The sequence below is a fragment of the Balaenoptera musculus genome, chromosome 10 (assembly GCF_009873245.2).
Source record: "Balaenoptera musculus isolate JJ_BM4_2016_0621 chromosome 10, mBalMus1.pri.v3, whole genome shotgun sequence".
In the NCBI taxonomy this organism is placed as follows: Eukaryota; Metazoa; Chordata; class Mammalia; order Artiodactyla; family Balaenopteridae; genus Balaenoptera; species Balaenoptera musculus.
This window is the reverse complement of record NC_045794.1, coordinates 98,833,222-98,850,696: the sequence shown is the minus strand read 5'-3', so window position 1 is coordinate 98,850,696 and position 17,475 is coordinate 98,833,222. Positions and strand designations below refer to the sequence as shown.

General features: G+C 46.7%; 1 protein-coding gene across 2 annotated transcripts in view; it reads right to left on the bottom strand.

The window, feature by feature from the left end:
• The window catches only part of MPPED1 (metallophosphoesterase domain containing 1), a 91,065-nt gene that overhangs the window by 13,833 nt on the left and 59,757 nt on the right, over nucleotides 1-17,475 (bottom strand). Inside the window, exons 5-6 of one of the 2 annotated variants that reach the window (XM_036864666.1) lie at nucleotides 16,013-16,126; nucleotides 13,213-13,387 (exon numbers count right to left, since the gene is read on the bottom strand). In XM_036864666.1, the coding sequence (XP_036720561.1) occupies nucleotides 13,269-13,387; nucleotides 16,013-16,126 (233 nt within the window). In that variant the 3' untranslated portion in view covers nucleotides 13,213-13,268. Of the gene's footprint in view, nucleotides 1-13,212; nucleotides 13,388-16,012; nucleotides 16,127-17,475 lie in introns of those variants that run through there. The other variant, XM_036864667.1, reaches the window with a different exon arrangement.

Here is a 17,475-nt window from a genome sequence, read left to right as displayed (position 1 = left end):
AATTCTTTCTTGAAGAAGAAAAATGAACAGAGCCTCAAAGATTTGTAGGGTATCATATGCACAATGGAAGTCCCAGAAGGAAAGGATAGGGAGAAAGGGGCAGAAAGAATATTTGGAGAAACAATGGCCAAAAATTTCCCAAATTTGAAGAAAAACATGAATCTGCATATCCAAGAAGTTCAATGAACTCCAAGGAGGATAAAGGCTCACAGAGGTCCACACACAGACCTATCATATTGAATGTATGATCATCTTAGTAGATGCAGAAAAAGCATTTGCCAAAATTCAGCACTATTTCATAAAAAAACCTCTTAGCAAACTAGGAACAGAAAGGAACTTCATTAACTGAATAAGAAACATTTACAAAACACTATAGCTAAAATTACAGTGAATGGTGAGAAACTGAATGTTTTCCCCTAAGATCAGGAGAAAGGCAAGAATGTCCTCTCTCATCACTTTTATTCAACATCATACCAATAGTCCTAACCAGTGCAATAAGGTAGGAAAAATAAAAATGGGAAGGAAGAAATGAAGTTGTCTCTATTTGCAGATGACATGGTTAAATTCCAAAGAACTCACCAACAAGATAAATAAGCTAACTAAGTGAGTGACAAGGTCAGTACCCAAAAGTTAATTATATGTCTATGTACCCACAGTGAACAATCAAAACATGAAGTTTAAAAAACAGTACTATTTATAATATACCCCCATTAAGTACTTAGATATAAATCTAACAAAATGTGTATAGGATCTGTATGATGAAAACTGCAAAACATAAATGAAAGAAATCAAAAATCTAAATAAATGGAGAGATAAATGGTTTTCATGAATTGTGAGACTCAATGTTGTTAAAATATCACTTCTCTCCAGTTTGATCTATAGATTCTATGCAATCCCAATCAAAATCTCAGCAAGATTTATATGTCAAGTCAATCCAAAAATATATATGAGGGGCGGAGTCAAGATGGCAGTGTGGGAAGACGAGGAGTTAGTCTCCCCACACCTAGGGTGCCTGATGGCTGCTAGTAGGGGCTCTCATCCCCAAGGAGACGGGAGGAACCCCACAGTGAACCGGTAGGACGTAGGGGGACCAAGGGAGGAGGAGAAGTGGAGGCCAGACAACATCGGCACCCCTGAGGCCGGGGAGATCAGGAGAGGCAGGTGGGAGGGACTCTCTGGGAAGAGCGCGAGAGGAGCAGAGGGCCATTGCCCCGCCCACTCGGGCACTGGGAGCCTGCTGAGCTCCCAGGCCGATCCCCTGCCCTCCAAGCCCCCTCCAGGCTGCGTGCGTCCTGGGAGCATAGGAGGGAGACCCGGGAGATCAGCAGAGACAGGCGGGAGGAGCCCTGTGGGAGGAGCAGGAGAGAAGCAGAGGGCGATTGCCCTGCCCATTCGGACACAGGGAGCCTGCTGGGCTCCCAGGTGAGGTGCTCCGCCCTCTGAGACCAGGGGTGGGGGGCATGCCTGGGCCCCTTCTCTTCTTTGATTCTAAGCCCCACCCCCCACAGCCCCCAAGGTATTTTCCAGCCCTGTGGGTCCTGAGCATTGGCCCCACCCACCGCCCAAACCTCACCCTTGCTTAGGCCCTGCCCTCCACAGCCAAGGCCTTTTCCCACCCTCCTTTTTTTTTTTTTTTCCCTTTTCCCTTTTCCTTGTTTTTACTACTGTGATACTGATGTACCTTCCGATTGTTGATTCATCTATGTTTTTATTTTTACATTCTTTCTAACATATCTGTTAGTTTCCTAGTCTAATATTATTTTTTACTTTTTATTGTTCTTTTTTTTTTGCCACCCCACGTGGCTTGTGGGATCTTGATTTGTGAGCACGGGTTTGGGCGGAAGCTCCTGCGGTGGGAGCTCTGAGTCTGAACCACTGGACTAACAGAGAACCTCAGACCCCAGGGAATATTCATTGGAGTGAGGTCTCACAGACTTCCTCATCTCAGCACCAAGACCCAGCTCTACCCAATAGCCTACAAACTCCAGTGTTGGAAGCCTCAGGCCAAACAACCAGTAAAACAGGAGTACAATCCCACTCATAAAAATATATAAATAAATAAGATGGCAAAAAAATATATCACAGATGAAGGAGCAAGGTAAAAACCTACAAGACCAAATAAATGATGAGGAAATAGGCAATCTATCTGAAAAATAATTCAGAGTAATGATAGTAAAGATGATCCAGAATCTTGGAAATAGAATGGAAGCACGGATTGAGAAAATACAAGAAATGTTTAACAAAGATCTAGAAGAACTAAAGAACAAACAAACAGAGATGAACAGCACAATAACTGAAATGAAAACTACACTAGAAGGAATCAATAACGGAGGCAGAAGAATGAATAAGTGAGCTGGAAGACAAAACGGTGGTAATAACTGCCGAGGAGCAGAATAAAGAAAAAAGAATGAAAAGAATTGAAGACAATCTCAGAGACCTCTGGGACAACACTAAATGCACCAACATTCGAATTTTAGGGGTTTTAGAAGAAGAAGAGAAAAAGAAAGGAAGGGTCTGAGAAAATATTTGAAGAGATTATAGTTGAAAACTTCCCTAACATGGGAAAGGAAATAGTCACCCAAGTCCAGGAAGCACAGAAAGTCCCATACAGGATAAACTCTCAGAAAAACACACCAAGACACACATTAATCAAACTAACAAAAATTAAATTCGAAGAAAAAATATTAAAAGCAGCAAGGGAAAAACAAAAAATAACATACAAAGGAATCCCATAAGGTTATCAGCTGATTTTTCAGTGGAAACTCCACAGGCCAGAAGGCAGTGGCAGGATATACTTAAAGTGATGAAAGAGAAAAACCTACAACCAAGATTACTCTACCCAGCAAGGATCTCATTCAGATCCGATGGAGAAGTCAAAAGCTTTTCAGACAAACAAAAGCTAAGAGAATTCAGCACCACCAAACCAGCTTTACAACAAATGCTAAAGAAACTTCTCTAAGCAGGGAAACACAAGAGAAGAAAAAGATCCACAAAAATAAACCCAAAACAATTAAGAAAATGGTAATAGGAACATACATATTGATAATAACCTTGAATGTAAATGGATTAAATGCCCCAACCAAAAAACATAGACTGGCTGAATGGATACAAAAACAAGACCCATATATATGCTGTCTACAAGAGACCCACTTCAGACCTAGGGACACATACAGACTGAAAGTGAAGGGATGGAAAAAGATATTCCATGCAAATGGAAATCAAAAGAAAGCTGGAGTAGCAATACTCATATCAGATAAAATAGACTTTAAAATAAAGACTGTTACAAGAGATAAGGAGGGACACTACATAATGATCAAAGGATCAATCCAAGAAGATATAACAATTATAAATGTTTATGCACCCAACATAGGAGCACCTCAGTACATAAGGCAAATGCTAACAACCATGAAATGAGAAATCGACAGTAACACAATAATACTAGGGGACTTTAACACCCCACTTACACCAATGGACAGATCATCCAAACAGAAAATAAATAAGGAAACACAAGCTTTAAATGACACAATAGACCAGATAGATCTAATTGATATTTATAGAACATTCCACCCAAAAGTGGCAGAATACACTTTCTTCTCAAGTGCACATGGAACATTCTCCAGGATAGATCACATCTTGGGTCACAAATCAAGCCTTGGAAAATATAAGAAAATTGAAATCGTATCAAGCATCTTTTCTGACCACAATGCTATAAGAGTGGAAATCAATTACAGGAAAAAAACTGTAAAAAACACAAATTCATGGAGCCTAAACAGTGTGCTACTAAATAACCAAGAGATCACTGAAGAAATCAAAGAAGAAATAAAAAAATACATAGAAACAAATGACAATGAAAACACGACGATCCAAAAACCTATGGGATGCAGCAAAAGCAGTTCTAAGAGAGAAGTTTATAGTAATTCAATCTCACCTCAAGAAACAAGAAAAATCTCAAATAAACAATCTAACCCTACACTTAAAACAACTAGAGAAAGAAGAACAAAGAAAATCCAAAGTCAGTAGAAGGAAAGAAATCATAAAGATCAGAGGAGAAATAAATGAAATAGAAACGAAGAAAACAATAGCAAAGACCAATAAAACTAAAAGCTGGTTCTTTGAGAAGATAAACAAAATTGATAAACCCTTAGCCAGACTCATCAAGAAAAAAAGGGAGAGGACGCAAATCAATAAAATTAGAAATGAAAAAGGAGAAATCACAACTGACACTGCAGAAATACAAAGGATTATAAGAGACTACTACAAACAACTATATGCCAATAAAATGGACAACCACAAAGAAATGGACAAATTCTTGGAAAGGTACAATTTTCCAAGACTGAACCAGGAAGAATTAGAAAATATAAACAGACCTATCACAAGTAATGAAATTGAAACTGTAATTTAAAATCTTCCAATAAACAAAAGTCCAGGACCAGATGGCTTCACAGGCAGATTCTACCCAACATTTAGAGAAGAGCTAACACCAATCCTTCTAAGAGTCTTCCAAAACATTGCAGAGGGAGAAACACTCCCAAATTCATTCTACAAAGCCACCATCACACTACCAAAACCAGAAAAAGATATCACAAAGATAATTTTAGACCAATATCACTGAAGAGCATAGATGCAAAAATCATGAAGAAAATACTAGCAAATAGAATCCAACAGCACATTAAAAGGATCACACACCATGATCAAGTGAGATTTATCCCAGGGATGCATGGATTCTTCAATATATGCAAATCAATCAATGTGATACACCACATTAACAAATTAAGGAATAAAAACCATATGATCATCTCAATAGATGCAGAAAAAGCTTTTGACAAAATTCAACACCAATTTATGATAAAAACTCTCCAGAAAATGGGCATAGAGGGAACCTACCTCAACATAATAAAGGCCATATATGACAAACCCACAGCAAGCATCATACTCAATAGTGAAAAACTGGAAGCATTTCCACTAGGATCAGGAACAAGACAAGGATGTCCACTCTCACCACTGTTACTCAACATAGTTTTGGAAGTCCTGGCCACAGCAATCAGAGAAGAAAAAGAAATAAAAGGAATATAAATTGGAAAAGAAGAAGTAAAACTGTCACTATTTGCCGATGACATGATACTATACATAGAAAATCCTAAAGATGCCACCAGAAAACTACTAGAACTAATCAATGAATTTGGTAAGGTTGCAGGATACAAAATTAATGCACAGAAGTCCCTGGTGAGAGTAGCATTAACATATATACACTACTGAATGTAAAATAGTTGGCTGGTGGGAAGTAGCAGCATAGCACGGGGAGATCGGCTCGGTGCTTTGTGATGACCTAGAGGCGTGGGATAGGGAGGGTGGGAGAGAGGCTCAAGAAGGAGGGGACATGGGGACATGTGTATGCATATGGCTGATTAGCTTTGTTGTGCAACAGAAACTAACACAGTATTGTGAAGCAATCATACTCCAATAAAGATCTATTAAAAAAATATATATATATATATATATATGAAAATATAAAGGAGCTTAATTAGCCAAAACAACTGTGAAAAAGAACAAAATTGAAGCACCCATACTACCTAACTTCAAGATTTACCCATAAAATTATAGTAATCAGGAGAATATGATTTTGACAAAATCACAGACCTCTAGATCAATGGAACAAAATAGAGAGCCCAGAAATAAACCCACACAAACATAGTCAACTGATTTTTGACAAATGTGCAAAGGCAATTCCGTGGAAAAATAGTGTCCATTTGAAAAAACATGAAACTTGTCACATACCTCACACCTTACACATAAATTAACTCAAAATGCATTATAGACCCAAATGTAAACATAAAACTTCTACAAGAAAACGTCAGAGAAAATCTGCATGACCTTGGGTTTGTCAATGTGCTACACCAAAAACACAATCTATAAAAGAAAAAATCGGTAAACTGGACTTTATGAAAATTAAAAACTTTTGCTCTGAGAAACTGTTAAGAGTATACAAAGACAACCTACAGACTGGAAGAAAAGATTTGCAAATCACGTATTCAATTAAGGACTTGTATCCAGTGCCTAAAGAACTTTAAAATTCAAAAACAAGAAAAAAAACAACCTAGCTTTTAAAGAAGGGCACAAAAGATATGAACAGATGCTTCACAAAAGAAATATGGCAAATAAACGTATAAAAAGATGTTCAACATTATTAGTCATTAGGGAAATGGAAATTAAAACCACAATGAGATATAACATACTCAAATTGTTAAAATTTTTTAATTTTTAAAAAAAATTTTGGGGGGGTATAGTTGATTTACAATGTTGTGTTCATTTCAGGTGTACAGCAAAGTGAATCTGTTATACATATACATATATCCACTGTTTTTTAGATTCTTTTCCCATATAGGCCATTACAGAGTATTGAGTAGAGTTCCCTGTGCTATACAGTAGGTTCTTATTAGTTACCTATTTTATATAGAGTAGTGTGTATGTGTCAATCCCAATCTTCCAATTTATCCCTCCCCTCCCCCTTAACCCCAGGTAACCATAGTTTATTTTCTACATCTGTAACTCTATCTCTGTTCTGTAGATAGATTCATTTGTAGCCTTTTTTTAGATTTGGTTAAAATTTTTAAATTGACAATACCAAATTCCGGTGAGGATGTGGACCAACAGGAAAACTCATTTATTGCCCGTGGGATTACAAAAGCATACAGCTATTTTGGAAAACGGTGTGATTAAAAAGGGGCCAAATGCAGGAATTTTTCAGGTGATGGAACTATTCCCTATAGTACTGGAGTGGTGGATACATAACTCTAAATATTTGTCAAAACCCATAGAACTGTACATTACAAAGAGTGAACTCTATTGTATGCAAACTTGAAACAGCCAATCAGCGTGTCAGGGGGTCTCAGGATGGAATGCAGACTGTGACTGAAGGATCTAATTGTATTGCAAATATATGACAAAACCTCACTGATTAGGTGGGGGGAAAGGAGCGGACCAATTTAACCTTGGAAAACAGAGTTTAGACTGTAAAGCTAAAGACAAAAAGATTGCACGTGAACCCTGTACTCTGGTTGGTAACCATGTTTCTTACAGGGGTACAGATCAGCAGTTCTGAGACTCTGTGCTTTGTAGGTATCCTAGGGTCAAACAAATACCTAAACTGATTGTAGATATGGGAGCCAGGCTTCTGATTGTCAAAGGAAAAAGTTACAAATGGGCAAGGCAGCAAGGCAAGAGTAAATTCTGCATTGCTGGGTTAGCGTCAGAGGGGAGGCTGTCAGTATGAACTCATGCTTATTTTAAGATAAATACATGATAGGTGGATGGATGGACGGACGGATACAGAGGCAGGGATAGATAAGTGTATGTATACATGGATTAGTATACTACAAATATTTCCTAGCTCTGTCCACTAAAAGGGTCTAGAAATAGTGATAGTAGCAACCAGTCCACCTACAATTCAGATCTTAGTTTCTAAATAAAAGGAGCCAGAACTCTATGGAGAAATGGCTGATACTAGCACTGGGGCAAGAGAAATACAAGGTGAGCCTGGAGCAGAAAGCAAGGAAGTGAAACAAACAAACGAACAAGCAAAAAAATAGGAATATGTCAAAAGAACACAGGAGCCAATTTGAAAGGGCTCCCAAATGGACAAAGTTAGAACAATTTGACCAATGAAATAAATGATAGCATGAGATTCTAACCTAAAGAATATCCATGCTGCTATAAATAAATGACAGAGAAGGGACGAATCTCCCTTACAGAACAATTCCAAATAATAAATGTAGGAGGGAAAAAGAAATAGAAAATCATCATGAGAACACCACAGTAACCATTGCTCCAGGCAAGATCCACGGATGGATGCTAAAAATAGTGCGCAAAACTTTAGGAGGTTTGCATAGCCTTGAAATGTCTCCTCCAAATAGGTATTAATTAATGTGGTGATTTTATCATATGCCCACATTCTTTGATGCTTCATTCCCCTCTCCTTGAGTGTGAGCTGGACTAGTGACTCATTTCTGACAAACTGAGTATGGAAAAGGAAAACTAGTATCTTTATAGTGGAGAAACCTGGCAGACATCCCGTAACCATGTGATCAAGATTAACATCCACAGTGATAAGTCACGGTGGTCTAATGTTACCCCAGATATGATGCCTTGAGAAGGACACATCACCTCCGCACATAACCCCAGACAAATCATGAGAAATCATCAGACAAACCCAACTTGAGGGGCAGTCTACCAAATAGTCAGTATTCTTCAAAACTTTCAAGGTCATGAAAATTGAGGAAAGGTGGGGGAAAAATATCGCCGACCACAGGGGGCTAAGCAAACACGATGACTAAATGCAACATGGTCTCGTGGATGGGATGTTAATGAAAAAGATCCAGGGACTTCCCTGGTAGCGCAGTGGTTAAGAATCTGCCTGCCAAAACAGGGAACACGAGTTCAAGCCCTGGGCCAGGAAGATCCCACATGCTGCGGAGCAACTAAGCCCGTGCACCACAACTACTGAGCCTGCGCTCTAGAGCCCGCGAGCCACAACTACTGAGCCCATGTGCCACAACTACTGAAGCCCACATGCCTAGAGCCTGTGCTCCGCAACAAGAGAAGCCACCGCAATGAGAAGCCCGCGCACCGCAATGAAGAGTAGACCCCGCTCACCGGAACTAGAGAAAGCCCGCGCGCAGCAACGAAGACCCAACACAGCCAAAAATAAATAAATAAATTTATTAAAAAAAAAAAAGATCCAAATGAAGATCTAATAGTCATATTGCTGCTAATCTCTTAGTTTTGATAAATGTAACATAGGAATATAAGATGTTAACATTAGGGGAAACTGAGTGAAGGGTGTGTGGGCACTCTCTGTACCATCTTTACAGCTCTTCGTAAATGTAAAATTATTTCAAAATAAAAAGTTTTTTTTTTAAAGAGGGAAACCATTTCCTGTTGTTCAGGGCCCGGCCAGGCTCCCTTTCCAGGAAGTTCTCCCTGATCTCCCCTGCACACTGGGTTTGATCTTCCTTGGGGTCCTCAAGCCTGACTGTGTCTGCCACTCACTGGGCCCCAAGCATGTAGCAGCTGAAGGGTTCAGCTTCTTTCCTGGGATCAGATGAGCCTTCCAGAGTACCCCTCGGGCTTCCAGACAGCAGGGCCTAATTCCCACATCTTGGAGGACTTCCCAGTCCATGCCTTCAAGGGGAGGGTGGGGCTGAGGGCCCCCTGGAGTGTCTAAGATCTTCTGTGACGAGACCCCCAGCTGGCCAGGCAGGTTTGGGCCCAGCTAGGAGCTGTGGGTGGTGTTAGGGGAGAGCGTTGGGTGAAGCCTGGGTCCACAGAGCTTGTCACCTCTACTAGCTTATTCAGGAGGGTGGTGCCGGGGTCTCCTGGAAGAAAAAGGCCTGGCAATTTGGTCCCGGTGGAGGTTCAAGGACCAGCTTCATGGAAGCTGAATTGCAAGAAAAAGCATCTAGGGGCTGGGCTCCCTGGGAACGAGCTCCGCATAAGGGCGGAGGCAGAGGGAGCGGAGGCAGCTCGCTGGATTTGCCCACCAGGCTCCCAGGGACAATAGGAGCATCACCAGGGACCCCATCCTGTATCGTCCCATCGTGCCCCGGGGGCACCTGGGGAAAGATGGCTGTAAAGCATGAGTGCTGAACCACCTGCACCACTGTGTAAACCCCGGACACATCAGAGCCCGTCTACACTGAAGGCAGCAGGAGCACACGGCTCAGAGCTTAGCAGCTGCTGCCCGTCAGCAGGGCGGGTACCAGGCACTTAAGCAGCGCTTGCAGTGTGACGGCAGTGCCAGAGGCGGCGGCAGCCACGGCGCGTCCCTGACCCTGCCCGGGGCCCCTGCTCAGGTACACAATGGCCGAGCGTAGCAGAAGGGGTGCCTCAGACAGAACAGCTGCTCCCCACGGGCTACGGACGGGGACCCAAGGCCCAGGACTGGTCGTTGTAGGCACCTGTGAGGCTCTGGTGGAGGGGAGCTCTTTGGAAGGGCATATGACAGGTGGGCCAGTCTGAGGACAGGAGAGGGTCATTGAGGGCTGATGCCATCATGGGCTGCCTCAGCCTGCTCCCCCAGCCCCGTGGCTCTGGTTATGGCCCACAAATATAGGTCTCCAGAGAGGCTCCTCCCCTCCAGGTCCATTTATCACCCCCCGCCCCCGGCTGGCCACTGGACACCTCCCCCTGCATAACCCAAGGGCACCTCCAGCTCATGAATCCCAAACAGAATTCAACACCCTTCCTCCAACCTGTTCTTCCCGCCCCATGTGCCCCCTCCATGACGGGCAGCCAACACCCATTACCATCCTTGGCTCCACACACCCCTACCTCCTAAATCTACCTCCTAAATCTATCACTACCACCACTGCCACATCCCTGTTCCAAGCCAGGTCCAAGAGAGGTGCTCAGTGAATGTTTGTGGGCTAGATGGATGGATGGGTGGGTGAGTGGATGGATGGATGGATGGTGGTTGGATGGATGGTGGTTGGATGGATGGATGGATCAACGGATTGATCAATGGGTAAGTGAACAGTTGGGTAGATGGATGAGTGGCTAGATCGATGGGTTGATGGATGGATGAAAATGGCAGAACTTCTACAGCATAGGGAGCTTTGGAACTGGAGTTGTTATACCTGCCAGTATTTTTCTTGGGCAACACCAGGACCCTTAGTTTGACAAGGGCTGGATCGGAACTTGCTGTTTCGAGAAGAGGCCAGAGGTAAGGCCATTTTGAGATATTCTGTTTTGGGGGGACGAGGTGCTCCAGCTATTTGAACACAACAAGGCACAGAACTTCACGTGCCAACCTCCTCTGAGGGAAGCTGGAGCAAGCAGAAGGATGCCAGTCATTGGCACACGGATGGTCTTTGGCCTCTGAACTCAGTCCAGGACTCAGGACTTGGCCGGGAGGACGCCACTCCTCCCCTACATGCCCCACACGACACCCGGGGACACAGAGGAAGAGGCACCGGGAGGACTTCTCTTTCTTTTTACAAAGACTTTATTGTCTGACATGCTAGACAAAAAAAATTACAGCCACAATCAAGTTATGCCGAAATGATTGAGGAGCATGCCATCATCTTTCATACCTCAAGGACTTTTAATGAATTTTCTTTTAAAGTAACAGCTGCCTTCATAACTTTTATTTTCCACATAAAAATACACCATATTCTGAAGGTACCTTAGGAAAAAAAAAATTTTTTTTTAAGTTTATAGTTCTTGGTCCGCATAGAAATTCCGTAGAGGTTACTGAAAGGGTCTGGAGTCCTCTCCACCCCACACATTCACACACACGCCGTGCGTCAGAGGTGTCCCCAGAGACCCTGTAAACATCCCTGGCTACCAGGAACCACTTGGGCCAAAAAGGATTCCTGAAACCCTGCACCCCACGGAGCAAAGCTGGCCTCGGCCAACGTGGCGCTACTACTGGGCTCCCCGGATGGTGCCCCTCACCCCACGGGGAGCCCCACTTGAGTAGGGAAGGGATCATGGTCTCCTGGGATCCTGGGCGCAGAGAACAGGGTCGTCCAAGACTCCAGGGGCTCTCCATGAGAAATGAACCGGACAGGTGCTGAATAGGACCCTTAAAAAAAAAAGACCCTTGGACCGTGCATTGCCTTGTAGGGCAGGAGCTTTGGGTGGTGGGAGAGCAGGGGCTGTGAAGCCAGAGACCAAGGTTCAAATCCTGCCTCTGCCTCTTTTGAGCTGTGCACCCTCAGGCAGTTTACCTCACCTCTCTGATCTCAATCTCCTCATCTCCAAATGGGGCACAGCAGTACCCACCTTGCAAGACTGCTGGAAATGAGATCGTATCTGCAAAGGGCTCATTAAATGCTGGTCCCCAGGCCTGGGACTAAGGGGAGGTGAGCAGGGCCCTCCTCTCAGGTGTACAACTTAAGGGGCGCCAAAAAACTCAGAGATCGAGATAAATGATACTATTTTAATGCGATGTTTTTAAAAATCAAAATTAATGCAGGAAAAAAAATCTATGATGAACAAAATATCCAAATTTTAAATAAAGGCAGAATCTAACCCTGCACGTGCTAATCCTGCCTCACTGGCCTCACCCCAACGAGGCCCTGCTGGTTCTCTGTCCATCAGAGCCTCAGCCCAACCCCCCAGTCCTAATTTAAAGAAGAAGAAGAAGCCCCCCGGGTGGAGCTGCCGGAGCCCAAGCCCATCTCTGTCTCTGTGCCATCTTCCCGTGGGGGCCGCTGGCTGGCACCCAGGAACACGGCAGCGCGACTGTGAACCATTCAGCCTCCTTCGGCTGTGGGCACGGCAGCCAGAATCCGAGGGACGAGGGAAATCCCACTGGGGGACAGAACCCAGTCGAGGGCAGCGATGAGAACCACGGGGTCCACTTTATTAAATTAAGAGGGGCGCGTGAGCACACGTGTGTGTGTGTGTGTGTGTGCACGCGCGTGCACGTGTGTGTCCACACTCGTATGGGCGCGTACAGGGGGCAGGGCAGCCTCGGCCCGCAGAGCCCCCCAGGCTTCTGAGTTCTGCACAGCAGCGCAGCCCCCAGGGGACCAGGGGCATCCAGGACTTGGGAACCCTCCAGCTGGTCCTGGGCCCTCATCAGGCTCGTTCCGTAGAACCAACCCCCCAAGTCCAGGCTCCGAGCGGGTGCCCGGGATGCTCAGGCCACAGTTTACATCAGCAAAAATGCCCACAGGAAGAAAACGGGGGATCCATGAAGCAAAGGGCTGGTCGGCCTGGCCGGGTGCGGCCCAATTCCTGAGACGTCCCTGATCGTTCCCTCGGAGGCCTGGAAGGAATGGAAGGGCTGCCTGCACTCAGGCTACGACACACCCACCCACCCCCCAACCCTGAGGCTTGCAGCCACACAGACCCTCGGTGAGAAGGAGATTTTGTGCCAGAACTTCCAGAATATGTCCAAGAGCAGCGGCTTCCCAAACCCACGAGGGTGTCCAACTGAGAAGGATAAAGATTCAGTCACTTCCCAAGCAGGACAGGGCCACGAGCGTAGTAGGTCCTTTAACAAGGAACACACGGAAGGGACACGCAGAAATCAGCGATGAGCGCAGAACCCCTGACGGACCTGCAGGGTCCTGACTCCAAATGACAGAAGGCTGAAGAGTCAGGGGTGATTTTCTTCATTCCAAGGCCTCAGCCCGCCTGCTGGGCTGGTCCCTGCAGCCGGACGGGCTGTCTGCATGAAAGGAAGGGGGGTTGGAGGTCCGTGCTCTCAGCTAGGTGTATGTAGCTGATGCGGGTGGGAAGCACTGGGGCCGTGGGGGCAGTCAGGAGTTCCGGGGTGTGGGGAGGTCGATGACTATGGGTGGGTTCACGGGCTGGTAGTTCACGGTGCACACAGATGCGTTCACATAGGTGGTTGTCCCATCAGCCATGACTCCATACCCTAGAAAGTAAGCACACAACTGTCAGGGCTGAGAGGTGACACCAGGACCTGGAGCAGTGAGGGTGGTCTGGTGAGTGTGGTAGTCAGAGGGCACTCAGCTACAAGGGGCTGAAGATGTCTGGGGCGAGCTACTGGAACAATCAAGCATAGGCTCTTCATCTATACATGGTGATGATGATAGATGCTCCTCCCAAGCCTGCTGTGAGCAGCAAATGAGATAATAATTCACATGCTCGGCCCAGTGCCTGGAAAGCACACGGTGAGACATCATCATTGACATCATCACCATCACCATCATCACCACCGTCACCACCATCACCATGATCATCACCATCACCATGATCATTACCATCATCGTCATTATCACAGCCAGCATCATCATCATCACCACCGTCACTATCACCATCTCCAACATCGCCATCATCACCATCATCATCATCACCACCATCATTATCATCATCACCACCTCCATCATCACCATCACCACCATCATCACCACCACCATTATCATCATCACCACCTCCATCATCACCATCACCATCATCACCATCACCATGATTATCACCATCACCATCACCACTACCATCATCACCACCATCATTATCATCATCACCACCTCCATCATCACCATCACCATGATCATCACCATCACCACCATCATTATCATCATCACCATCTCCATCATCGCCATCATCATCACCATCATTATCATCACCACCTCCATCATCACCATCACCATCATCACCATCACCATGATCGTCACCATCACCATCATCATTACCATCATTGTCATTATCACAACCATCATCATCACCATCACCACCGTCATCATCACCATCATTATCATCACCATCGCCATCATCACCACCATTATCATCACCACCTCCATCATCACCATCACCATCATCACCATCACCATGATCATCACCATCACCATCAACATTACCATCATCGTCATTATCACAGCCATCATCATCATCACCACCGTCACTATCACCATCTCCATCATCACCATCATCACCATCACCATGATTATCACCATCACCATCACCACTACCATCATCACCACCATCACTATTATCACCATCACCATGATCATCACCATCACCATCATCATTACCATCATTGTCATTATCACAACCATCATCATCACCATTACCATCATTATCATCACCATCACCATCATCACCATCACCACCATCATCATCATCATCACCATCTTCGTCATCTCCATCATCACTACCATCATTGTAACCATCATTATCATCACCACCATCGTTGTCATGTACTTTCTTCTCCTCACCTCTGTCCCCAAACATACCCTCTTCCCACCACATCTACTGGTCAGAATCCTCCTCAACCTTGAGCTCAGCTCACCTCCAAACCAAAAGGGTCACTTCCCCTCCTCTGTGCAGGCTACCCATTCTTTGGAGCCCGCATTTTTCTTGTACAATCACGCAGGGGTGTGGTTTGGATCACACACCACCTTGGATCTGATGGCACTACACGCCCACAGTAGGTCTACAGAAAATGACAGCCGTTATTATTATCCCACAGCACAAGAGCTGACCGTCTCTCGCACGACCTTTCAGATTCTGCCTTTGATGGCTCATCTGTTGCCCAGAAGTCTGTGAGCTCCTTGGGGCTGGAGAGGTCTGATCACTCCTGCCCCTGACAGCACGATGCAGAGGGAAGGGTCTGAGCTTTGTTTGCTTCTGAGCTGGAAAGTGATCTGATGTGGACCAAGCCATGTGAGTCCCAGGGGCCCTGGCCCAAAGCAGATAGAGGTTCAGGAGGCCAGGAGACAAGCTTGGGGGAAAACCATGTGCTTCCTGGCAGGGTACAATGGGACCAGGAAGCCTTGGACAGGTGGGATAAAGGTTCAAAAGGAGCAAAAGGAGGGATCTGTCAAACTGGTGAAATCAGACTCCAGTGAGGAAGCCTGAGGTCTAAGGAGGTAAGTCCTGTGCAGTGACAGGCCGGGGCAGTCAGGGCTGGAGCCGACATCACCAGTCACCTTCATGGCCACCCTGCCCACTCCCCCGAGGTGATGTGGACATAGCAAGGGGTCCTGCCCCCAGGACAGAAGGCAGAACCTCACGTCTGTCTGTGTGTGGGCGGCGGTGGTGGGGGGAGATGCCAGTAAAGCCCCTTGGGCAGGCAGGCAGCCCTCCCCATCCATTAAACACCTACTGTATGCCAGACCGTAGGGGTGTGAGCAACAAGACAGGGCCATGTGCCCTGTAGGAGCTCACAGTGTGCCCCCAAAGCTAACACCTCCTCCACGTCACATCCAAATGTCCCCTCCTCCAAAAAGCCCCCAGGCATCTCCGAAGACTTCCCAGGGTGGAGGAGGCACGGCAGAGTTGCAGGGCTCCAAGGAAGTAAAACTTACTTCTAAGTCTTGCCAGACTTTTCTTCCATCTTCCTGTGATAAAACATTTCAGCAATAGCTAACTGACAGCCGACACGTGGATAGGCGTTTACGAAGTGTATGTAGGAAATGGGCTATTTCCCTCTGGCCAGGGAGGAGGTGACTGGGTCCAAGGGAGGTGAGACAGCCCCCCCTGAAGGGCCAATGAGGCACCCCGCCCCCCTGCAGGTAAGGCCCCCGCCCCCGCTGACCTTCATGGATGTGGCCGAAGACATGCAGCCGCGGCTGGACGCGCCTTTGCACCGTGTTGAGCAGCTCCACGCAGCCCACCCGCTGCATCTTCTTGGGGACCCAGTCCAGGAAGCCTGGCAGGGGAGACAGCAGGAGGGCAATGACGGGGCCCAGGCCGCAGCTCTGCAATCTCAGAGACACGGTGGTCCTGGACCCAGCCTGCCCGGCTCTCCCCACCCTGCCCTGCCTCGGCCTCAGGGAGGGAAGCGTAGCTCCAGCTTGCACTGCCTGGGGCCTTGCAGCCTCATCCCCCCTGCTTCCCCGGCTCCTCCCCTGCAGGGCAGCACAGAGAGCCCACTTATAAAAGCCCGAGTAGGCCAGGCATGGTGGGGACGGAGCAGTCTCGACAGCTGTGAGCCCCCCAGACCATTCATGCTCAAAGCGGTCTCAAGACTGGCATCCACCCATTGCAGAGAGAAGCAAACTGAGGCCGGAGAGGGACAGCGGAGGCCCAAGGCCACCCCAGCAGGTGGCAGCAGAGCGGAACCCGGGAGCAGGATTTCCATGTTGGAAACTTTCTAAACAAACATCGCAAAATCATGAAAATGAACTTCTTCTTCCCCTGCAGCCTCGAGCACGTGGGCCATGTCTGGGTCTGCTCACACCGCCAGCCTCGCGGAGCCGTCCATATGGCGGCTGCTTATTATCCTCACGTGGCTACACAAACCACGGGAGAACAACTGATAACTCCAAGCGGACAGCTAGGGTTCACCTCAGCCTCTCTGCTCAGGCGGGAGAAACAGGTTTCTACAGCTGCTGGGAAGGGGAAGAGGAATCCTGCCACTCAAAGAATCAGACAGGCTGCAATGGACCTGACTTAGAGCTGAGAGAGAGAAAGGAGGGAGAGAGGGAGGAAGGGAGAGAGGGAGAGAAAGAAGAAGGAAGACGAGGAAGAAGAGGGGAGAGACGGGGAGTAGGCAGGGAACAGGCTTGGAGCAGACACTTGGGATTAAGTCCCAGGCTCTGCTACCTACTGGCTGTGTGACCTTGGACAAGTCACTTAACCTCTCTGTGCCACATTCAACAATTCACCCAACAACTGGGCTGGGCTGAGCACACAGGCGCCCCCAAAACAGGAGCTGTGTGTTGTGTGTGAAGCAGGCGTGGTGAGGCATCCAGAGAGCAGGAACCCAGAGATGCTGTTGGAGGAGTGGATGGAGGGGTAGCAAGGGGGGAAGGAGGAGAGGGAGGGAGGGAGGGAGGGAGGAAGCAAAAAAGCCTGCCTCAGAGCCTCACTAGAAGCCACGTGTCGTGCCTAAACCACGTCAGGGACCTGGGCCTCAGGGCTCCCTCCATTTGGAAATGGGGGTAAGAAAGCCTTCACTTCAGCACTTTGTGAGGGTGGAGGGAGGCGCCAAGGGCTCTGGCTGGGCGTCTGGCACACAGTAGGTGCTCAGGGCAGCTTCTCCCTGAACACGTATCT